General features: G+C 55.2%; 1 protein-coding gene across 1 annotated transcript in view; it reads left to right on the top strand.

The window, feature by feature from the left end:
* Positions 1-24179, top strand: part of PC (pyruvate carboxylase) — a 42477-nt gene that overhangs the window by 2185 nt on the left and 16113 nt on the right. The window contains exons 2-6 of the mRNA XM_060184179.1: positions 22397-22532; positions 22606-22790; positions 22896-23061; positions 23174-23319; positions 23409-23526. Coding sequence (XP_060040162.1) covers positions 22397-22532; positions 22606-22790; positions 22896-23061; positions 23174-23319; positions 23409-23526 — 751 coding nt within the window. The remainder of the gene's footprint in view (positions 1-22396; positions 22533-22605; positions 22791-22895; positions 23062-23173; positions 23320-23408; positions 23527-24179) is intronic.

Genomic DNA, 24179 nt, shown 5'->3' with positions numbered 1-24179 from the left:
GTGAGCTGGCGCTGGGATGAGGGAGTTGAGGCCTTTGAGCGTCTGCCAGCTGCCTGAGGCCGAAGGCTCCACCCCAGGCAACACCTTATGTCAAAGCTGAGCTGGGTGAAGCGTTCTCATCCTCTTTCTCGTTCTTTCTCTCACCCTCCTGTCTTGTTCTTTCTTGCACTAAGTATATCTTTTTTCTTTTTTTTTCAGAAATATTTAATTTGTAGTTCAACAAAGTCAATGCATTTTTAATATATATTTTAAATACTTATTTATTTTCCCTTTTGGTTGCCCTTGTTGTTTTTATTGTTGATGTAGTTATTATTGGTGGTGTTATTGATGTCATCGTTGTTAGGACAGAGAGAAATGGACTCCCGCCAATGCATTTTTAAAAAATATTTATCTAGGGACCGGGTGGTGGCGCACCTGGTTGAGCGCACATATAACAGTGCACAAGGACCTGGGTTCGAGCCCCTGGTCCCCATCTGCAGGGGGAAAGCTTTGTGAGTGGTGAAGCAGGTCTGCAGGTGTCTCTCCCTGTTTCTCTCTCTCTCTCTCTCCCTCTCTCACCTCCTCCTTTCAATTTCTGGCTGTCTCTATCAGATAAATAAAGGTAATAAAAAATTTTAAAATATATTTATTTATTCCCTTTTTTGCCCTTGTTTTATTGTTGTAGTTATTGTGTAGCTATTATTGTTGTAGTTATTATTGATGTTGTTGTTGGATAGAACAGAGAGAAATGGAGAGAGGAGGGGAAGACAGAGAGGGGGAGAGAAGGATAAACACCTGCAGACCTGCTTCACTGCCTGTGAAGTGACTCCCCTGCAGGTGGGGAGCCAGGGGCTCGAAATGGGATCCTTACACTGGTCCTTGCGTTTTATGCCACGGGTGCTTAACCTGTTGTGCTACCACCCGACTCCCTAGCCAATGCATTTTTTTACATTTTTTAAAAAATATTTATTCATTTTCCCTTTTGTTGTCCTTGTTGTTTTTTATTGTTGTTGTAATTATTATTGTTATTGATGTCGTCGTTGTTAGATAGGACAGAGAGAAATGGAGAGAGGAGGGGAAGACAGAGAGGGAGAGAAAGACAGACACCTGCAGACCTGCTTCACCGCCTGTGAATCGACTCCCCTGCAGGTGGGGAGCCAGGGGCTCGAACCAGGACCCTTATGCCGGTCCTTGTGCTTTGCGCCACATACGCTTAACCCACTGCGCTACCGCCCGACTCCCAAGCCAATGCATTTTAACGTCACAGATTCAGAAAACTTCAGAGGATTTTAGATTTCACTTTATAGCGAACTATTATCTGTCAGTTTGATGTAGCACTGCACAGGGATATCCACTACTGTCTGAGAGGGCTGTGAAATATTTCTCCCTCTACGACTACATACCTGGGTAGACCAGCTTCTTCATAAACAGCACTGCTTAAACAACAGACTGAATGTGGACACACAGCAAGGAGGGCTCAGTGTCCTCTGTGAGGCTGATGGCAGAGGTGTGTCCCAGGGGCCAGAGCTTGGTGCTGGTTGAACCCAGAGAAATGGAGACTCTGCCCCTTTCTCCTCCTCTTCCTCCTCCTCCAGCTCCTTCCCCCTCCCTCCTCCACCTCCACCCCCATCTCCTTACCCTCCTCCTCCTCCTTTTTCTCCTTTTGTCTTTTTTTTTGGTCTTGGCTGAGGCTTCACTGCTATGCCAAGGCAGCACCTACACACTGCATTTCTCTTCTCTGTATCCACGTGGTGTGAGCGAGCCCAAGACCTTGCCTGTGTCCCCCGAGAGGCTAGGGACCCATGTGAGCTGCCTGGGGCCTTACAGGCAGCACTGAGGGAGGTGAAGACCAGCTCTCCAGAGGTCGCTGCTTGGGGACAGACCACCTTCTCCCTGGAACGCAGCTGGGCAGAGCTGATTGGGGGAGAGAAAAGTGTCCCCCGAGGAATGACATCAGTATATCAGTGAGAGCTGTGCCCCTCTGGTCCTAGAGAGACCCCAGCAAAGACCCATGTCCTCTCCGAACTCAGTGTTTCCGGCCTCCCTGCTCAGAGCTGGTGACTTCATCTCATCTCAGATACAGCACAGGGGGCTGCCAGGAAGGGGTGTCCAGGAGGACAGACGTGTCTGTGCACAACCATCCTTACTGAGCCTGCATGAAGCCCTGTCCCATTTTTTCCCCTTCCCCTTGTCCTTCTCTCATTGAGATATTAGTGCTGAGGGGCCGGGTGGTGGTGCATCTGGTTGAGAGCACACGTTACAATGTGCAAGGACCTGGGTTTGAGCCTCCAGTCCTCAGCTGCTGGGCGAAAGCTTTGCGAGTGGTGAATCAGGGCTGCAGGTGTCTCTCTGTCTCTCCCCCTCTCTAGCTCCACCTTTACTCTCGATTTCTGGCTGTCTTTATCCAATAAGTGAAGATAATAAGAAAAATTTAAAAGAGAAAGAGAGAGAGAGATTTTAGTGCTGGGAGATCAGTAGAAGCTGGGGAGACTGTAGACCATGGTTGACACACGTCTTTTTGTGGGAAAGGTTCTGCCTTTCTAGGAAAACTCCAGAGCAAATGGAAACAGAAACTGCCTACTCACAGCAACCATGCCTATAGTAGTCACACTGTCCGTCCCAGTGACCCCAGGGGCTTGGGGGTACATGACTGAGGCCGGCCGGTCTGGGTGCCCCCGCTGCAGGCGGTGGTCACGTGCTGACCCCATGCTGACCCCCAGCTCCCCACCCAGACGTCAGGCCCTCTCAGCTAAGTAAAGCACCTGGTGTCGGCCCTGATGGTGGCCTGGACCAGGGAGCTTCCAGTTGGGGGACCCCCCCCCCCAGCTTCTGCTTTCTGCTCCCAGGGAGCTGTGGGTGGTGTGTCTCAGTACCGGCCTTGGTCAGGGTCTGTCAGCAGCTAGTCTCCCTCGGTAGGCGAGTGAGAGGCAGCTCCGGGGAAAATGGGGGAGGTGTGGACACCCCTGTAGAGCATGGGGTCCAGGCCCCTGGGGAGTGAGCTGGCTCCCTCCCGCACTGGGTTTCCACGTCGGCTCCAAGGGGCAGGGCAGCCACACCAGTCCCAGCCCCGGGACTTCAGGGTGCTGTCCGCCCTGCAGGTGCCTGGTGCTGTAACCCAGCGAGGCCTTCTGACAAATCACTCTCAGTCCAGGAAGCTAGAACAGTGGGAAAGTGTGTCTCTGCCAGAAGGCGGGTCGCAGCTTGGGCTGGCTGGCGCTTCATCTTGGGGACAGTGGGGTGGTGCCCGGGGGGGTGGACACTCAGTTCCTGACTCTGACTGGCTTCTTCAGGACACCACAGCACACCAGGAGCAATCTTTGTGCCTCGAAAACCCTGGTCAGTGAAGTCCTGTCAGCCTAGTGGCTTCCCAGGGCCACCAGATAATGTGACCCTGTGAGGCAGTCAGCCTCCTGGTCCTGGGGAAGAGAGGACTGAGGTGTCTCCCGAGGCAGAGAGAGGTCCCAGCAGCTGGAGGTGCTGACTCCTCTCCAGCCATGCTGCTCTGGGAGCCCCTTAAACCACTGCCCTCCCGTCCTCCTGAGGGGCCTAGGGCCGGTGGCTTCTGTCTTCTCCCTGCCCACCCTGACCTCCAACAGTCTGTTCAGGGTCAGCTGCCAGGCCGCGGTCCGGCTCCTGGGGGTTGCTCCCTGTAGGGGAAGGTTCAGTTCTGGGGAGTCACTGACACAGCTGAACCCAGGGCTTTCACCTCTGAGCCTCCCGACCTCACTTCAGTGGGGTTTCCGTGACCATCTGACCATGGAGCAACACAGGGCTCACAGGTGTTCACTGATTCTTGGATTTTTTTTATTTTAATAGGACAGAGAGAAATAGAAAGACAGCTGCAGACCTGCTTCACCACTTGTGAAGTGGCCTGCCCCCTGCAGGTGGGGAGCTGGGGGCTCGAACCGGGATCCTTGAGCTTTGTGCACTTCACATGCTGTGCCACTGCCCAGCCTAGCCCCTCCCCTTTTTTATTTATTTAAGAAAGGAGACATTAACAAAACCATAGAATAGGAGGGGTACAACTCCAAATAATTCCCACCACCCGGTCTCCATATCCCATCCCTCCCCCCCCTTTTTATCCATGCTTCTATATTCCTGAATTCCACGGGGAATTGGTTTGGACACACAGATGTGGAGCCGAGGACTGACTGGATGTGACACCTGGTCAGTGTCACCTGGTAGCTTTTACACCTGCAGTGAAGGGCAAGTGTGAGGACCCCTGTGTCTTGGCAGGCAGTCCTCTGGCGTGGAGCTAAGGGAGCAGTCGGCAGGCAGGCATACCTGCTAGAGGTGAGAAAGGGTCTGTCCCCAGGTGCAGGGACAGCTAGACAACAGGTCTCCAACGCAAGAGAACTTCTCCCCTTGCTTAGAAGAGCCTCTTCCTGGTCCAGAAGGAGAGACTGATAAGGACCCCAAATGGCTTTTGGTTCTTATCTTCAGTTGCAAACTGTGGAGACTCCTCCAGTGCTCAGATGGAAGTGGCCATGTGTGTGTGTGTGTGTGTGTGTGTGTGTGTGTGTGTCTTGGCTCTGCGGGCGAGGGTGCAGTCAGGATGGGTTGGGAATGACTTTGCTCGTGTGCTTGGCATCCTGACTAGAGGAAAGGAACAAAGCCTGGGCACCTCCGTCCTCAGTCTGTCTCCCGCCACTCAATAAACGCTCCAGGGTCAGGTTTTTGCTTTTTCTACACTTGATCTTAGCCAAAGGCCAAGAAGCGATAAGGACACTTGCTTTTTCTTGGCTTCTGGGCTCACGGAACCTCCCCGCCGCCCCTTCTGTTGGTTCCCGCCTGGTTGCTTTCTACTTGGTGCAGATGACCCCTGGCCCTGAAGTGATCAGTGAGACCCACCGAGGTGAGGGGCGCCCCTCCTGCCCCCCAGTCCTCCTGCCCCTTTTCTCTGAGAGCAGTTCCTCTGGGACTCCCCGCATTTCCTTCTGGGCAGGGGTGCTGCTGCCTGTCCCTCGGGTGTGCTGTGAGTAGGGTGCCAGTGTCTGAAGCCTCGTCCCGGCTGTGGTTGGGCTTGTGGGCCGCTGTGCCGAGCAGAGCTCACCTCCAGCTCTTGCTCACGGCGCTCTGACGTCAGGCACGTGCCCTGCTCCTCACCCTGCCAGCTTTATGTCCTGAGGTTGCATTCCATCTGACTCAGAGCCCACAGTGTCCCCACCCCTGGGTCTCCCAGCCAGTATGGGGGAGACTCCCACAGAGCCCTCCTCAGGGCCGATGACCTTCTCGCACGGCCCACAGTATGTGGGAAAGTGCTCGACGTGCCAGGACTGGCTTGTTCTATGGGACACAGGGGAATAACCTGGTGTCAGGGTGCCAAGGGCCTCAGCTTCCATCCCAGCTGGATGCGTTGCTGTCTGGGAGCTTAGCTAGACCCTGTTTTTAATGTTGTGCATGCAAGGTTCCGGGAAGTGGTGGGGTTTGGCAAGGTTGTGGGGGCAGTAGAGGCCCTTCCCGCTCACTGGGTGCTGCCAAGGGCAGGCGGGCAGAAGATCAGAGGGCGTTGTTTACTGTAACCACAGACTGAGAGTTACAGCCCAAAAAAACCTGTCAGATTGGAGGAGAAAGGGGTGTAGGAGGATGGGGACAGCCAGCCGTAGGGCTGGAGCACACATACACACACACTCTCTCTCTCTCTCTCTCTCTCACACACACACACACACACACACACACACACACACACTCACCCATTAACACATACACACACACACTCACACACACACTCAACCATTAACACACACACACTCACACACACACTCACCCATTAACACACACACACACACACACACTCACCCATTAACACACTGATGTCCTAATGTCCACTGGTGTCTAATTTCTGCATGGCTGGCCTTTTCCTGCAGTGGGATAGGTAACCCAGGAAGGCTTCCTGGAGTGGTTGCCCTTTGGGTCTGGGAAGACGTGCCCTCACTGCCATGGGGTCCCCAGCCCTGTCCTGTCTGCAGTTCCTGACTGGGACACCACCTCACCCCGGGAATTTCCAGCCTTGAGAGGAAGCAACTGGAGTCCAATGGACGTGCCCCCTGTTCCTGGGGAGCCAGTCTTGGCAAGTTGGAGGCAGTGGGTGAAGGGGCCTGGAGTTGCCTGAGCTGCTGGGGGGCACCATCGTGGGCAGGGTCAAGGCCGGCGAGTGTCGGTGACTCAGGCTTTCTCTGCAGAATTGAAAGAAGTGTCTGCTCGCCCCCTTCCCAGAGTGCTCGCTGGAGGTGCTCGCCAGGGCTCCTGCCACCCCCGGGCAGCGTGACCGTAATGTGTGAGGCAGGGCTGTCGCAAGGGACGTGGGAGCCAGCTGGAGGGGACGGAGGCCCTTCACACAGTGAGGAGGAGAGCATGGGAGGGGAGGGCAGAGGAGGCATAAACCGTGACCCAGAGAGGATGGTGCCTAGTCTCCCCACAGACGGCACCGTGCCAGACCCCGCTCAGGACGGGCAGGCCTGTGTGGAGTGCCCATGGACACGAGGTCAGGTGATTCCCCTGAGTCCCAGTTTGCTTCCTGACACGGGAGGCAGGATTCCCACCCACCAGGCCACTGCCAATCGAATGCGCCGTTTCAAGCACTTAGCTCAGGCACCACCGGCCTGACAGTCCTGACATTTTGCCACGAGGGCGGAAGGACCCAGCCAGCGGCAACAGTGGCCACCTGGCACCTCGTCTGTAGGGAGCCGCCAGGCCAGTCAGTTGCACATCAAGGGCCTGCCGGCTTTCCCGGGCAGCGGGAATAGAGAGCAAGCGGCGAGCCCTCTAGGTCGCATCTGGCTGGGGTTGCATTGGCTCTGCTGCTTCCAGGAGCTGAACCCTGCTGTCCAGTTTCCCACCCGCCCCGAGCAAGGTGCCTTCTTTCCAGGGGGCTTGGGGTGTGGTGTCTGATGGGGCAGGGGGAGCAGTGAAGGCTGGCCTGAGAAGCTGAATCTACCCACCAGGGCAGGTCAGACGCCCAACAAAGACGAGGACAGCGGGGGTCTTGACTACCACTGCGCAGGAGGGGACAGTCACTCAAGAGAGGCTGAGACGCCCCGCAGGGACAGTCTTGGTGGCGGCACGTCACCCTCTCCAGTCTGGGCTCCAGGTGGAGGCAGAGTGGGGGTGAGACCGCGTGCTCTTTCCCTCTCTGCTGCAGTGCCGCTGTGGAAGCCAGCCAGCAAGGAAGCCCGGGCACCTTGTCCGTGGGGGAAGGGGAGCGGGGCACAGGGAGGTGTGCGTGCTCAGCCAGGAAGTCTCCCCAAGGCTAAACCCTGGCTCAACAGGCGTGACAGGCCTGGGACTGAGGACAGGCTGAAGTGGGGAAGGCCACCCTCAAATCAAGATTAGTCACTGGTTTTGAGTTCAGTCGTCAGGGCAATGAGAAAGGACAGCGAGAGGAGAGGCGTCCTAATGGCGAAGAGGAAGAGTGTCTTGGTTCGCAGCTGACGTGATGACGTGCAGGCCCCGAGCCCCAGCGATAACCCTGGAGGCAAAAAGAAAGAAAGAAAGAAAGAAAGAAAGAAAGAAAGAAAGAAAGAAAGAAAGAAAGAAAGAAAGAGAGAGAAAGAGAAATTACCTAAGTAAGTGGGACTCCTACATTCTTTGATCAGAAGGCTTAATATTATTGAAATTGAAGGACCCCCCCATAAAAAGTGATCTACAGTTCCTTTATTTATTTATTTATTTATTTATTACTAAATAGAGACAGAGAGAAATTGAGAGGGAAGGGGGCGAGAGAGAGAGACAGAGAGACAGCTGCAGCCCTGCTTCACCACTCGTGAAGCTTTCCCCCTGCCGGTCGAGACCAGGTGTTTTACCCGGGTTCTCGTGCACCATAACGTGAGTGCTTAACCGCGTGCACCCCCACCTGGCCCTGTGATCTACCTGTTACAAGCCCTGTTACAACCCCAGCTGCTCTCGGCCGCAGAAATTGACAAGATGATCCTCTAAAAACCCCGTGGGGGTGCGAGGCAACCAAAGCAGCCCAGAGAGCCCTCGGCAGACTTAGAGCTCCTGATTTCAAGATTTGCAGTCAGGTTGCAGTAGTCAGACACGTGGTCGGCATGAGGCGGCCGCGGGTCAACAGACGGGAATTGAGAGCCCGGCAAGTGGCTCTCACACGTGCCGTCTGTTGATTTCGACAAGGTTGTCAGGACAATGTAGTCGGGACACTAGAGTCTCTTCAACAAATGGTGCTGTTGGGAGCCACTGAACAGCTGCATGGACAAGAATGAAACTGGGTGGGAGCTATGCAAGGAGACTGTCACGCCTGAGGCCCCAGAGTCCCAGGTTCAGTCCCCCACACCACCATAAACCAGAGCTGAGCAGTGCTCTGGCTAAAAGAAAGAAAGAAAGAAAGAAAGAAAGAAAGAAAGAAAGAAAGAAAGAAAGAAAGAAAGAAAGAAAGAAAGGAAGAAAGAAAGAAAGAATGAATCCCAGCCTCATATCATAAAATCAAAATCGGAGAAAGGCTTAATTATAAAGATTTAAAACTTTCAGAAGAAGGCACAGCCGCGAATCTTTGTAGTATTGGGCTAGCCAGTGGTTGCTCAGATATTCCAGCAAAAGTATAAGCAGGAAAAAAAGATGAATTGTTAAGGTGGTCAATTTTATGTTGTGGTTTTACTACAAGATGCACTGGACTTCACCACTATTAAAAGCCTCAAAAGACACCATCGGGAAGGTGGAAAGGCAACTCAAAGCGTAGGGGGGAAATGACAAGTCTCAGATTTGACAGGGAGCTTGCATCCAGCTAGCCCAGCTGCTTCCTCTGTGACCCTTGATCTCTGTGTGAGAGGGCCTAGAGTTGGACCCGGGAACCTCTTACATGTGAGCTCCTGTCCTCTGCCACTGAGCTGTCTCCCTCCCAGTGAGCTCTTCCGATCTGATACTACAAGAGAAAAATGGGCGGAGAGTCTGAATAGAGTCTCTCTGCTCAGAGACTAGATTTCTCCAAAGAGGGCATACACATGGCCAGCAGCACAGGGCAGCGGGCTTGGCATCACTAGTTCGGAGGGAAAGGAAAATCAGAATGATGATGGGCTTTCACTTATGTCAGGCTAGCCCAGTGAGAAAGACAGGAGGAGGGAGGAAGAGACCCTGACGTCACTCTGGTCCATGTGCTGCTGGGGTCAAACTCAGGGCCTCATGATTGAGAGTCCAGCGCTTTACCCACTGCGCCGCCTCCCAGAGCTTTTTGTTGCTCTTCTAAATCTCTCTCCCTTCCTTCTTCCCCCCCCCCCGCCCCTCCCTCTCTCTGGTTTTTAGCTCTACCTACCTACTTTCTTCCTTGGGGCTCCTGTCCGGTGCTGGGAGTTGAACCCAGGCTCTCTTGATGGAAAAGTGCTGAGCTATCTCTGTGGTGGCGCCAGCTACCTTTAAGTCCTCATGCTTGCTAACCTTGGTTAAGAAAGTGCAGGGACGGGTCTTGGGGAGGAAGAAGAACAGATGTATTATCTTCCTGTTGAGAAAGTGTGGTTATCAGAAGATTGTTTGCTATCTGCACAGGTTAATTACCATTTGCAGAATGGTTCCTGAAGGCCCTTCACCCTCCAGGAGTAGCTGGACTCACTCCTCCCCTCACTCATTCTGTGTTGATTGAATTAAAGTCTCCACACAAGGCTCTTTAAAAAAAAGAAACAGAGGGGGGCTGGGTGGTAGTGAAGCGCAAGGACCGGTGTAAGAATCCCAGTTTGAGGGGGTCGGGTGGTATAGCACAGCGGGTTAAGCGCAGGTGGTGCAAAGCGCAGGGACCGACGTAAGGATCCCAGTTCAAGCCCCCGGCTCCCCACCTGCAGGGGCGTCGCTTCACAGGCGGTGAAGCAGGTCTGCAGGTGTCTGTCTTTCTCTCCCCTCTCTGTCTCCCCCTCCTCTCTCCATTTCTCTCGGTCACATCCAATAACAGCAATAATAACAACAAGGGCAACAAAAATGGAAAAAATGGCCTCCAGGAGCGGTGGATTTGTGGTGCAGGCACCGAGCCCCCGCAATAACCTTGGAGGCAAAAAAAAAAAAAAAAAAAAAAAAGAATGAAAGGCTTCTTTATTTGGATTCTGTGTTGTGTTGGGAAGAGAAAGTGGAGAAGGGGTACCATTCACGCACCCCCATACTCCCAGCATGGGTCCCAAGTGTGTGTATGGGGTCCTCTGGCCCTCTGGGTGGGCCTTCAGCAGTGACTGAGGGTCAGGCAAGCCTGTAGTTTCTGTCGTTTGCATATGTGTGTGGGGGGGGGCAGATTCAGGCCTTCCCAGGAGAGCAGGCAGGCAATGGGGTTCCTGTTAACAGGTTGTGCCTGGCAGGGGACCCCCTTTCTTACAAGGAATTTCCCTCCCCGCCCACCCCACCTCTGCCATGGGCAGGTCTAGCCCCACTGTGCTTGGAGCTGATAAGAGGATCCGGTCTGTCAGCAAAGGCTGGCTGCACGCCAGGCACCATGCCAGCGCTTTCCAAGTATTTGCTCACCCGCCTTTGCCACAGGCCCAGGTGGCAGTCACCATCGTCACCCCCACTGAAGAGGTGGAACGCTGAGGTTCGAGGCGAAGTGATCATCAGTCTGTGGGTTTGGGGGACCCTGGTGGTTGGGTAAGCAGGTGGGCCCCAGGGCCTTCAGCCCGTGTTCTTCCTGCCCTGCTCGGTCAGCATCGGGATTTCTCTTCTCATACTCCTTTCCTCCTGAGGCCCAGTCTGACCTCAGCACTGCAGGCCCATTAGGGTTGCCTCGTTCACATTCCCTTTCAGCAAAGCAGCAGGTGTGGCTCAGTGGTTCGATCTCAGGGCTTGTGGGAGAACTGAGTGGTACTCTGGTCTCCCCATTCCCTCTCCTATGAATCTGTATGTAATTTTGTGATCTGGGAGGTGGTACAGTGATTAAAGTATGTGTGGAATCCCAAGTTCCAACCCTGCACTGAGTGTGCCAAAGGTGTGCTCTGATTCCCCCTCCTCCCTGTCTGCTCCTCCTCCTCCTCCTCAATAAACAGATAGTCTTTGCGTGACCGTTATGCTGTCTACCACTGCCCATAGACACATCTTTTCAGCATTCCTAGATAGTTTTGAAGTGTGCTCTGAGTGTTGTTTGAGGCCCAGTCATACCTGAAACGCCTTGCTGTGAGTCTGCACGCACGTCATGGTGGCTGCAGCAGGGGTGAGGCGGGGCCTAGGCTCAGCCCTCCGCATCGGTGTCCCCCCCGTTTCTGTGAACCCCAGTCCCGTCTGACTTCTGTTCTCCCTCTCGAGAAGGAATATAAAGAGCGCCTTCTGTAGGGTCGCGCCCAGAGAAAGGGTGAAAATGACTGCTGCTCCCTGTCCTCCCAGGCTAGGTCAGCGCGAGGCCAGTGTCAGCGATCTCGTGTCTAACCAAGCTCTTCCAAAAGCCCCAAAGGGAAAAGCCCCAAAACCTCACTCAGGAAACTGTCCGGGTCCTTTTTAATCTCCCCTCCATGGGAACCGAAGCTTCACCTCATTCCCTCCATGACACTCACCAGGACGCAGCCGGGAGACGGTGCTGTTGCCTGGGTCCCAGCAGCTCTGGCCAGAGGCTGAGGTGCTTTCTGTGAGGACCATTCCAGGTGTAGACGCTGGTGTCAGGAGGGAGACCTGGCTCAAGGCCAGTCTCTCACCAGAGTGAGTGAGCAGTGAGTGAGAGTAACACCCCCCACCCTACTGAAGGTTCCCACATAACACAGCAGGGCACCTTGGGAACCAGGCTTCCCAGAGACAACCCCTAACTTCTGGCGGTTGCCCTGCTTTCAGACTGCATGTGTACCCACTTCCCTGGAGGAAGACTGGCTTGCTTTCACCCTCATCTTCCCATCCTTCGAGCTCCAGCAGACCCTGCCTGCTCCCTCTGGCTGGGGCCCCCAGGGCCTGGGGCCAGCTCCCTGGTCTCAGTCTCTCCCAAACGTTCCTCGTTCCTCCGGTTGTCAGATGTCAATCTCCCGGTGCTGCTTCTGGGCGCCGTCCTCCACTGTCTGCTAATTCTTCTATTTATCATGTTTAAAATGTCGCGCCTCTATTTTTAATTCCCTAGAGCTCTTTCTTGTTGCCTTTTTAGAATAGGTGCCGCCTCGCAGTGCAGTCGCGTCTCTGATTTCTCGGAGATTAATTTCTGTTTTGTTTTTTTTTTTAAGTATCGGCTCTCTGGACTATTCCTTTTCTCCTCAGGGTGCCGTGCTGCTGCAGCTCCTCATCATCTTGCTGGGTTTCTCGGAGTCCCTGAGTACCTGGTGATTGCTGGCTGTCCAGGGCGGATGTCTGTACGAGGCCTATGACGGGGGGCCTGGCCTGTGGGGACTGAAAAGGGGGAGAGAGAATGACAGAGCCCGGGAAGGCTGCTGAGTGACAACAGGGCCTCAGTAGGGTGGGGTCGATTGTGGGGCACCAGAGGGGTCCATCTAGGGTGCCACCCAGAGCACCTCAAGCTGAGACTTCTGGTCTCCTGTGCTGAGTCCACAGGCGAAGAACGTGCCTCTGGGGGCAGGCGGCCAGGTGTCCCTGTGTCTACACTGCCACCCTCTGCTCAGGGCTGTCTGTGTCCTTATCAGGACACCAGGCTGACCCTGGGGCCACCACCTGGCCCTGCTTCCATCGGTTGCCTGTATAAAGACCCGAGGTCTTGTTTGCATGTCCTGGGGGGGTGGCAGTGGGATGTCGACACAGCTCTTTGGGAGCAGCTCAGCCCCCACACAGGGCGGACCTCTTGTCCTGAGCTTGTCACCCAGACCCTGCCACCTTGGGATGGGTGTGAGCTGAGGGGGTGGGGAGCAAGGTCCTCCTCCTGGGGGGGGATGAGCCAGCAAGTGACTGGGGGGGGCGTCTGCACCCCACAAGTGCCCACTGTGGCCCAGTGCCCACCGCCCTGCTGAGCACCGTCTGCCATGTTGGCAGTGAGGCTGGAAGCCCTAGAGGTGGCACAGTAGGTTCAGATATGCCAGAGTGATCCCTGGCTGAGCTGTAGTTCACCACTGAGGAGGGGGTGCCGGGGAACTGGGTGCGCCCCCCAAGCAGGACCACAACCCCTCCGAGGCAGCCTGTGTGAAGAACGGGTAGAGGGTGGAAGCCACACAGATCCTCAAAGGGACCTTCTAGAAGGACCTGCGAGGCTGTGCTGGCCAGGAGCGCGTCTGCTCAGAGCACAGTGTCACATGGTCCGCGGCCTTGCCTGGTGGCGGCCTGGCAAGGGGCAGCCTGGGAGGTGGGGTTTGGGCCTAAGGGAGTGGCATCCCCACTGACACATCTTAAAAAGATTAATTTATTGGGGGCCAGGCACTGGCGCATCTGGTTGAGCACACACATTGCAGTGTGCAAGTTTGCAGGTTCAAGCCCCTGGTTCCCACCTGCAGGGGAAAAGCTTCACGAGTTGTGGAGCAGGGGTGCAGGAGTCTCTCTGCCTCTCTCCTTCTCTTTCTTTTCCTCCCCTCTAAAATCTTCTCTATCTCTATCCAATAATAAATAAATAAATATTTTTATTTTCTTTATTGGGGAATTAATGTTTTACATTCAACAGTAAATACAATAGTTTGTACATGCATAACATTCCCCAGTTTCCCATTTAACAATACAACCCCCACTATGTCATTTATCATCCTTCATGGACCTGTATTCTCCCCACCCACCCACCCACCCCAGGGTCTTTTACTTTGGTGTAATACGCCAATTCCACTTCAGGTTCTACTTGTGTTTTCTTTTCTGATCTTGTTTTTCAACTTCTGCCTGAGTGAGATCATCCCATATTCATCCTTCTGCTTCTGACTTATTTCACTCAACATGATTTTTTCAAGGTCCATCCAAGATCGCCGGAAAATGGTGAAGTCACCATTTTTAACAGCTGAGTAGTATTCCATTGTGTATATAGACCACAACTTGCTCAGCCACTCATCTGTTGTTGGACACCTGGGTTGCTTCCAAGTTTTGGCTATTACAAATTGTGCTGCCAAGAACATATGTGTACACAGATCTTTTTGGATGGATATGTTGGGTTCCTTAGGATCTATCCCCAGGAGGGGAATTGCAGGGTCATAGGGTAGGTCCATTTCTAGCCTTCTGAGAGTTCTCCAGACTGTTTTCCACAGAGGTTGGACCCATTGACATTCCCACCAGCAGTGTAGGAGGGTTCCTTTGACCCCACAACCGCTCCAGCATTTGCTGCTGTTCCCTTTTCTGATGTATGCCATTCTCACAGGAGTGAAGTGGTATCTCATTGTTGTCTTTATTTGCATTTCTCTGACAACCAGAGACTTGGAGCATTTTTTCATGTGTTTCTCGGCCTTTTGGATCTCTTCTGTGGTGAATATTCTGTCCATGTCCTCCCCCCATTTTTGGATGGGGTTATTTGTTGTCTTGTTGTTGAGTCTGGCAAGCTCTTTATATATGTTGGTTATTAAACTCTTGTCTAATGTATGGCATGTAAAGATCTTCTCCCATTCTGTGAGGGGTCTCTTGGTTTGGATAGTGGTTTCTTTTGCTGTGAAGAAGCTTTTTAATTTGATGTAGTCCCATAGGTTTATACTTGCCTTAGTCTTCTTTGTAATTGGAATCGTTCCATTGAAGATGTCTTTGAAATGTATGCGGAAAAGAGTTCTGCCAATATTTTCCTCTAAGTATCTGATAGTTTGTGGTCTAACTTCCAAGTCCTTGATCCACTTGGAATTTACTTTTGTATTTGGTGAAATACAGTGGTTCAGTTTCATTCTTCTGCATGTTTCAACCCACTATTTCCAACACCATTTGTTGAAGAGACTCTGCTTTCCCCATGTAATAGTCTGGGCCCCTTTGTCAAAGATTAGATGTCCATAGGTGTGGGGGCTCATTTCTGGGCTCTCAATTCTATTCCACTGGTCAGTGTGTCTATTCATGTTCCAGTACCAAGCAGTTTTGATGGCAATGGCCCTATAATACAGTTTGAGATCTGGGAGTGGGATGCCTCCGGTTCTGTTCTTTTTTCTCAAGATTGTTTTGGCAATTCTAGGTCTTTTCTGGTTCCAAATAAATATATTTTTAAAGGTTTTATTTATTCATTTATTTATTATTGGATAGTGACAGAAATTGAGAGGAGAAGGGGAGGTAGAGAAGGAGACACTTGCAGTGCTGCATCACCACTCCTGAAGTTTTCCCTCTGAAGTTGGGGACTGGGGGCTTGAACCTGGGTCCTTGCACACTGTAATGTGTGCTTAACCAGGTGCACCAGCAACTGGCCCCCTAACATTTTTAAATAAAGATTTTATTAAAGGGGCTGAGTGGTAGCTCAGCAGGTTAAGCGCACATGGCAAAAGCACAAGGACCGGCGTAAGGATCCCGGTTCGAGCCCCCGGCTCCCCACCCGCAGGGGAGTCGCTTCACGAGCGGTGAAGCAGGTCTGCAGGTGTCTGTTTCTTTCTCCCCCCTCTCTGTCTTCCCCTCCTTTTTTTGATTTCTCTCTGTCCAACAACAAGGATAATAACCATGATAACAAGGGCAACAAAAGGGAAAAAAATCAAAAAGAAATAATTTTTTAAAAAGTAGCCAGAGTGGTGAGGCTGCATGTGCAGAAGGCCCCAGCTCCAACAACAGCAAATATTTATTTAACAAGATAGTCTGGTACATGTGCGGGGTCTCCCAGGGCCTCACGGAGCCCAGGCCTGAGCTCTGCTTGTTGAGCCTCTTCCCAGGCCGCTCTAGTGACACTTTAACCATTTGTCTGATCACAGTGGCACTGCCCCACCACAGGGACACACGTCCACCACGCTGTCTCCGCGCTCTGCTGGCTTCCGGGCAGCAACCCGCCCTGCTCAGGTCTCAGTTCACTCTGCCTCTGAGGAGAGCCAGGACCCTGCCTCCTGGGACCCTGCCTCCTGGGGGACCCTGCTTCCTGGGGGACCTGCCTCCTGGGGGACCCTGCCTCCTGGGGGATCTGCCTCCTGGGGGACCCTGCTTCCTGGGGGGGGGGACCCTGCCACACGAGGGTGCTGACCCGGATATACATGCTGGCTCAGCTCAGGCCCTGCCACCCCTCTGCTTCTGTCTGAGGGTGGGAAGGAGCTGGGTGTGAGTAGTCGTGAAACCCCCCACCCTGGAGCCCGGTCCTTGTCCCTGCCCGCCACTACCCATCACACACCAGCTGCCAGTGCCCTCCCTGACTCAGTTGCCAGCTCTCCTTCCGGAAGCTTCCCTGCCATACAGAGCAAGGCCCAGAAATGGGCTGTCACAAGGCCTCTGGGTTTGTGGTCTCTGGAGTGGACACACATTGGGGGAATCCAGTAACACCCTTCCCTTCTTAAAATTTTATTTTATATATTTTGTAAAGATTTGTTGGGTGGAGGGTAGATAACATAATGGTTATGTAAACAGACTCTCATGCCTGAGGTTCTAGAGCACCAGGTTCAGTCCCCCGCACTGCCATAAGCCAAAGCCAAACAGCGCTCTGGTATAAATAAAAAAAAGATTTGTTTAGACGTTAACTTTACAGAGAGGAGGGAGGGCAAAGCAGAGCATCAATCTGGCACAGGCGACACCGGGCATCAAACCTGGAACCTCATGGTTCTACCCGCCGGGCTGAGAGGGCAGCTTTTCTCTGACTGCCTTTCCCTCACCTGACACCTGGGGGGGGGGGCAGCTTTTGCTCCCGTGTCCCCAGCACAGCACTGAGTGGGGAGAGTGACCTCTTGCTGCAGTGAGGGCGGGGAGCTTCCTGGGACCCTGGGCTGAAGGAGATGGCCCTCTGAGGTTTTGAGGAGGATCTCATAGTTGGGGGGTATCTTGGGGGCCTTGGCAGACCACCTTACAGACCAAGTGCCCATCTCTGGGTGTGGAGGGAGCACCCCTCACCCTCGGTCACCCTCCAGCCCAGAGCAGTACTGGTGCCTGGGTGACACTGGTTCACGCAAGAGGCGGCAGGAAGCGGAAGGCCCTTAGCCTTCTCTGCCAGGTGCCCCCAAGAGCTGCCCAGGGCCTCCCCTCCCTCCACATCTGGCGGGTGAGGTGAGATTGAGGGTCCTCGGGTCTCTGCCCACTTAGCTCCTCCTCTCACCCCTCTGCACCCCCATCCCCGCTCAGCACCCCAAAAAGAATTCATCGCACACCATGGCTCGCCAAAGAGGTCCTGCTTCTGGGTAAGAGCTCTGAGGATGGCCCCTTGTGTGGTGGTGGGGACCAGCGTCCCCATGAGAATACAGCTGGACTCAGAGGGCAGTGTGTCCTCTGTCACCCAGCACCCCAAAAGTCCCCTCCGCCTGCTGGCTGCCACTTCCATGCCCTTAACCTTTAACGTTGAGGGGCCTGGTCTCCAAACCTTCCCTCTTCTGGTGTCCCGCCTCCCACCCCCTCCCTTACCGTCTGGGGGGCAGGGGTCAAGGGGCACCTGCTCTCCGCGTGAGTAGCCCCCCTGCCTCCCCAGAAAGCGGAGGCGGAGCCCTGCGCCCCTTCCCCTGCTTCCAATCCTGGCCACAGCCCAGGCCTCCTGGGTCGGTGGAGAACTTTGTATCCCAGGGCCAGCGACCTGAGAGCCCACAGCCTCCCTGCTGGCAGAAGGAGCAGCTCTGGGCCGCCTGTGGGGTGAGTGTTCTGGAAGACGAGGACGCTGCGTCCCGACCCCCCACTCTCCAGGCCAGGCTGTGGGGTGGGGGGGCTCCCCAGGGGCTGGCATGCCTGCTGTTTGTGTGTGGAGTCCTGGCCCCGATCCAGTGACATCCAGAGTCCACGGGGGGCTTGGGCGGCTGGGTCAGCGGGCAGGCTCTGGGAGCCAGTGCAGTGGCGGCTGCGCACAGGCGAGCAGGGCTGGGGGGCTGTCGGGTGGGGGCTTCAGGCCCTTGTGTGGGACGGGGCGGAGAAGGTCACACGGGGCCTCTTTGTGGGGTGCAAGCCCAGCTGGATGCATATTGGGGTGATGCCACCCAAGTGTTGAGTAAGTGTGTGGGAAGCCCCTGCTCCCCTCTCCTGTGTCCCCGGGAGGGAGGAAAGGGTGTAAGGGGGTTCAAGGACCTCATGGGCCGCTGGGCCTGCTGCCCCCCAGGCCGCCCCACCGGCCCGTGCAGGGGCTGGGGCTACCCAACGGCATGAGTGAGGAAATGAGCCCTGAGAGCCAGGTCTCACGGCTGGGCTGGGCAGGCGGCTTGGGGCCTCCCGAGGCCGACGCTGGGCCGTGCTGCCAGGCCACGCCGCCCTCTGTCCCACTTTCCTCAGTGTCCCAGCCGTGACCTCTCCCCTTCGGCACACAGTGCCTGGCTCGCTCCCCAGGACCCACGGGCTCGAGTCTCAAGTCCAGGCCTACTTCACGTCCCACCGGGTTTGGGGGGTGCTCCCTCCACACCCAGAGATGGTCTCTTGGTCTGTAAGGAGGTCTGCCAAGGCCCCCAAGATACCCCCCAACTGTGAGGGCAAAGCGAACATACCCTACCTACATCTCCCTTCCTTCCTCCGTCCTTCCCTTCCTCAGATTTATTTGCTAATGAGAAAGAATCAGAGCACCAATCACTCTGGCACAGGGGATGCTGGGGCTTGAATTCAGCCCTGAGCGATTTAGAGTCCAGTGCTCTAACCACTCAGCCACCTCCCAGGCCCTCAACACTCATTCTTTTTCTTTTTCTTTTCTTTTCTTTTCTTTTCTTTCTTTCTTCTTCTTCTTTTTTTTTACTTATTATTGGATAGAGACAGAGAGAACTCGAGAAGGAAGAGGGACATAGAGAGGGGGACAGACAAAGAGCCCCCTGGAGCCCTGCTTCACCACCTGTGAAGCTAACCCTGTGCTGGTGGGTCCTTGTGCTGTATTACACGCGTCCTCAGCCAGGGGCGCCGCCGCCTGGCCCCCAACACTGACTCTTCTAAAACATTTATTTAATGAGAAGGAGAGTGAGAACATCATTCTGGCACATGAAGTGATAGGGGTTGGGTAGGGGTAGATAGCATAATGGTTATGCAAACAGACTGTCATGCCTGAAGTCCCCCACACACCATAAGCGAAAGCCCGGCAGTGCTCTGTTCAAAAAAAAAAAAAAAAACAGAGTCCTCAAATCTGAAGTGATAGGCTCAAACCCAGGGCCTCCCTAAGACAAGGCATGAGCTACACCCACTGGGCTGTCTCCCAGGCCTTGCGCAGTTGTCGTTAGTGGTTCTGTCTAGTCTGCTCATGGGTGACCTGGTGTCGCCTCTCTGAGCAGCTTCTGTTTGCTCTTGTGAATACCCTGGTTAGGCCATCCACCATGGCCCCCATACCCATTTCTCTGGGTAGGCTTCTTAGAATGCAAACGACAGGACAAGGCTGGGCCGTTGTAGGGGAGGTCTTTCAGGGGCCAGGAGAGACGGCTCCCGCAGTAGAGTGCGTGTGTGAGGACACGGGTTCAAGCCCCAGCACCACATGGGAGCACCGCACGAGCTGTGGAGCAGGGCTGTGGCATCTCCCATGAATCAGAGATGATCTAATGCTCTAATTCGAATCAGAACAGAAGAAACGGGCCTTTAAGATAAGTGTCAGGCGGGAGTCGGGCGGTAGTGTAGCAGGCTAAGTGCAGGTGGCACAAAGCACAAGGACCGGCATAAGGATCCCTGTTCGAACCCCGGCTCCCCACCTGCAGGGGAGTCGCTTCACAGGCGGTGAAGCAGGTCTGCAGGTGTCTGTCTTTCTCTCCTCCTCTCTGTCTTCCCCTCCCTCTCTCCATTTCTCTCTGTCCTATCCAACAACAACAACAACAATAATAACTACAACAATAAAACAACAAGGGCAACAAAAAGGAATAAATAAAATAAATATTAAAAAATTTTTTAAAAAAGATAAGTGTCAGGCAGAGCGCTGCCCTGGTGTAGGGGCTCTGCCATGGGCCCGAGGCAGGAGGGCTTCAGGTTCAAAGCCCGTTCTCACCAGAAGCCAAAACTTCGCCCCTCTGGGGAAAATAATAATAATAAAACAAAATACGTGTGACTTCTCATAATAAAACTTAAATGTGGGTGGGGGTGGGGTTAGACTAGATCTGGCAGAGGGCTGCAGCAGCTGAGTCCAGGGCCCGTTCACCCCACTCAGGCAGGGGTCCCGGAGGTGCGTCTGCTCTGGGCCTCCTACTGCTCCCCTGCGCCTCCCTGGCCTGGCCCTGTGGTGCTCTGGGGAAGGCCTGTCTCTCTGGAGGGAGAGGAAGGAAGGAGAGAGCAGCTGAACTCGGGCACCTGAAGGCCTGGTCAGCTGTCCCCACCCCAGGTACCGCCGGTGCCCATGGTGCCCACGCGCTTCCCTCCTGCACCTGTGTTAGCCGGGAGCAGCCCAGCCAACACCTGTCCTCCGCAAACGGCTCCGTTACAGAAGCTGTACGGAGACGCCTCTTACACCCTGTAAGGGCCCGAGGCCCCCCAAGATTAGGCAGCACTTGTTACTTGTGGTGCTGCAGGGGATTGAACCTGGGACCTGGGAGCCTCAGGCATGTGAGTCTATTTGCGTAACCATTATGCTGTCTCCCCTGTTGACTCTCCTCTTCTCCTGAGCTGTTGACTGGAGGGCGCAGCCCAAGCAGACCAGGCCCCAAAGGTCCTAAGAGCAAGCGCGTTCCTGGGCCGGGGCCAGAGCTCACCGGACAGCGCTGCTGAGCCACGAGCACTGGGGGGAGCTTCGGCGCTGTGGCCTCACCCCTTCTTCCTCTCTGCCTCTGTCTGGACGAGTTAGCCTGGAGAGGACGAGGTGTGAAAGGGCGTCCTCACTTCACACACTCCAGTGATCCAGCACAGAGGACAAACTCCACGAGGCTCTCAGCGCAACCTTGACAGAAGCTGGGCCCCTGCCCCCATCCCGGGTGCCTCCTTAGTCTCTGTGCGTTTTAATTTTTTCAGGAAAAATTTAGACGTACTTTAAAAAAAATATTGTACTTTTTTTTTTTGAGAGAGAGATGCAGAGAGAGAGAGAGAACACCAGTGCCCTGCTCAGCTCTGGCTTATGGTGGTGAAGGGGATTGAACATGGGACTTTGGAGCCTCAGGCAGGAGAGTCTGTTTGCATAACATTATACTATCTACCCTGCCTGCCCATAGATGTAGTGTGTGTGTGTGTGTGTGTGTGTGTGTGTGTGTGTGTCAGAAAGAGAGAGAGAGATTTTCAGCTACCAGGTTCCAGATGCTACTATGATGCCAGCCAGGTTTCCTTGAGCAGATGACCCACCAATGTGTCCTGGAGCTCCGCTTCCCCAGAGCCCTGCCCCACTAGGGAAAGAGAGAGACAGGCTGGGAGTGTGGATCCACCTGTCAATGCCCATGTTCATCAGGGAAGCAATTACAGAAGCCGGACCTTCCACCTTCTGCATCCCACAATGACCCTGGATCCATGCTCCCAGAGGGATAAAGCACAGGAAAACTATCAGGGGATGGGATGGGATGGATATGAAGCTCTGGTGGTGGGAACTGTACCCCTCTTATCCTATGGTCTTGTCAGTGTTTCCATTTTATAAATAAATAAATTAGAGAGAGAGAGAGTGGTTCAGGAGGTGGCACAGTGGATAAGGCTTTGGACTCTCAAGCATGAGGTCCTGAGTTCAGTCCCTGGCAGCACATGTGACAGAGTGATGCCTGGCTCTTTCTCTCCTGTCATTTCTCATGAATCAATAAAACATTTAAAAGAGGTGGGGAGGGCACTGCTCTGCCGCTCATAATGTTCAGTTTGTCCTTGTCTCTGTGCTCTGTGAGGCAGCAGGGACAGAACCCAGGACCTCATACGTGTGGGAGGTGTGTGCACTGTCCCCCGGGACCCCCCCCCCCCCGCTGGCCCTGACCTGGAGGTTCAGGTTTGAAGGATGTGCTCGAGGGGCTGGAGATAGCATGCACCGCCTCAGACTTACATTCCTGCGGCTACAAGGTGCCAGGTTCAGTCACCAGCGCCACCATATGCCAGAGCTGAGCAGTGCTCTGGTCAGCCTCTCTCATTCACACTGGGTTAAAGCTGACCTCTCTGACACAGTCAAATGAGATGAGATGAGATGAGATGAGATGAGATGAGATGAGATGAGATGAGATGAAATATAAAAAGATAAAGCTGGCTTCCCGGGGCAGGGGAGGGACACAGATATGGGGGCCACATGGGGAGAAGCAGCAGCCAAGGGCAGACCACAGAGGACACCCACGTAGAAGGGAGAGACTTCAAAAGCCCTTGGGGGAAACGTGTACATGTGTTCCAGAAAGTTCTGGGCAGGTTGAGGGGCAGGTAGGAGGTGTGGGTAGGGCGGCCTGGAGGCCTCCCTCAGGCATCATGGGATGGAAGCTCTCCGACCCTGGCAGTGCAGCTCTGTGGTCACAGGGGCCAGGGCTCTCTGAGCACCTCAGATGGCAGAAATCGCACAGTGAGCGGGGGGCTTCAGGGGAACGCGGGGTTCCATCTGGGTTTGAGTGTGCCCTCCCGGCCACCTGCAGCCCCGGAGAATGCTGCCTGGCCAGGAAGGAGATGAAGCCAGTGCCAGGGGCCGTGGCGAGGTGGCTCTCACCAGCCTCCCCTTTACTCCCAGATGCTGCAGTTCCGCATCGTCCGGGGGGGCCTCCGGCTCCTGGGCGTCCGCCGCTCCTCCACCGCCCCCGCTGCCTCGCCCAGCGTCCGGCGCCTGGAGTACAAGCCCATCAAGAAGGTCATGGTGGCCAACAGAGGTGAAGACACCCCCCGCCCCCCGCCCCCCTCCACCCGGGCCCCGCACCTACCTGCCGTTGCCCTGCCCACCAGGTGAGATCGCCATCCGCGTGTTCCGGGCCTGCACGGAGCTGGGCATCCGCACCGTGGCCATCTACTCGGAGCAGGACACGGGCCAGATGCACCGGCAGAAGGCGGACGAGGCTTACCTCATCGGGCGTGGCCTGGCCCCCGTGCAGGCCTACCTGCACATCCCCGACATCATCAAGGTGGCCAAGGTGAGCGGGCAAGAGAGGGAGGCAGGGAAGGAGTGAATCAGTGATCAGTGAGCGAGTGCAGGCATGGGGGCCAGCCCTCGTCCCCTGACCCCACACCTGCCCCAGGAGAACGCCGTGGACGCCGTGCACCCCGGCTACGGCTTCCTGTCGGAGCGCGCAGACTTCGCCCAGGCCTGCCAGGACGCGGGGGTCCGCTTCATCGGGCCGAGCCCCGAGGTGGTGCGCAAGATGGGCGACAAGGTGGAGGCCCGGGCCATCGCCATCGCCGCAGGTGACCTGACCCAGCGGGCCGGCGGGGAGTGGGGGGGTGCTGTCTGGGAGGGGCCGGCGGCTCGTCCTGGATTCCCGCCCGTCCGGAGACCCCGAGCACATCTTCCCCACAGGCGTCCCCGTGGTCCCCGGCACAGATGCCCCCATCAACTCCCTGCAGGAGGCCCACGAGTTCTCCAACACCTATGGCTTCCCCATCATCTTCAAGGCCGCCTACGGGGGTGGGGGCCGAGGCATGAGGGTGGTGCACAGCTATGAGGTGAGCGGAGGGTGCTGGGGGTGCCGGGCCGCACACGGGGCCCCCAGAGCAGTGGGGCTCAGGTCCACTCCGCCCACCTGCCCTCCCAGGAGCTGGAGGAGAACTACACCCGGGCCTACTCGGAGGCCCTGGCCGCCTTTGGCAACGGGGCCCTGTTTGTGGAGAAGTTCATTGAGAAGCCACGTCACATCGAGGTGCAGATCCTGGGTGAGTGGGGTGCCCGGAGCATGTGGCAAGAACAGGACAGGCCCCTTCCTCCAGTGGGTTGCGGGGTGTGAACTCGGGGCCTCACAGCATCACACTGCTGAGCCCAGTTTTTACTCTGTGTTTTTTAAAATTATTATTATTATGTACTTTCCCTTTCTGTTGTCCTTGTTGTTTTATTGTTGTAGCTATAATTGTTGTTGTTGATGTTGTCGTTGTTGGATAGGACAGAGAGAAATGGAGAGAGGAGGGGAAGACAGAGGGGGAGAGAAAGACAGACACCTGCAGACCTGCTTCACCGCCTGTGAAGCGACTCCCCTGCAGGTGGGGAGCCGGGGGCTCGAACCGGGATCCTTACGCCTGCTGCACTACCGCCCGACTCCCTACCCTGTGTTTGAGAGAGGAGACACCACCCTCCCTCAGGCTCCCTGGGTGCTGTGCAGGGTGCTGAGAGAGGAGAGACCCCACAGCCCTGCCCACCCTCCACGGGCTCCCTGGGTGCTGTGCAGGGTGCTGAGAGAGGAGAGACCCCACAGCCCTGCCCACCCTCCATGGGCTCCCTGGGTGCTGTGCCTGGTGCTGAGAGAGGAGAGACCCCACAGCCCTGCCCACCCTCCATGGCTCCCTGGGTGCTGTGCAGGGTGCTGAGAGAGGAG

The sequence above is a fragment of the Erinaceus europaeus genome, unplaced genomic scaffold (genome assembly GCF_950295315.1).
Source record: "Erinaceus europaeus unplaced genomic scaffold, mEriEur2.1 scaffold_264, whole genome shotgun sequence".
NCBI lineage: Eukaryota > Metazoa > Chordata > Mammalia > Eulipotyphla > Erinaceidae > Erinaceus > Erinaceus europaeus.
The sequence above is the reverse complement of the archived record's forward strand: the minus strand, read 5'-3'. Positions and strand labels throughout refer to the sequence as shown.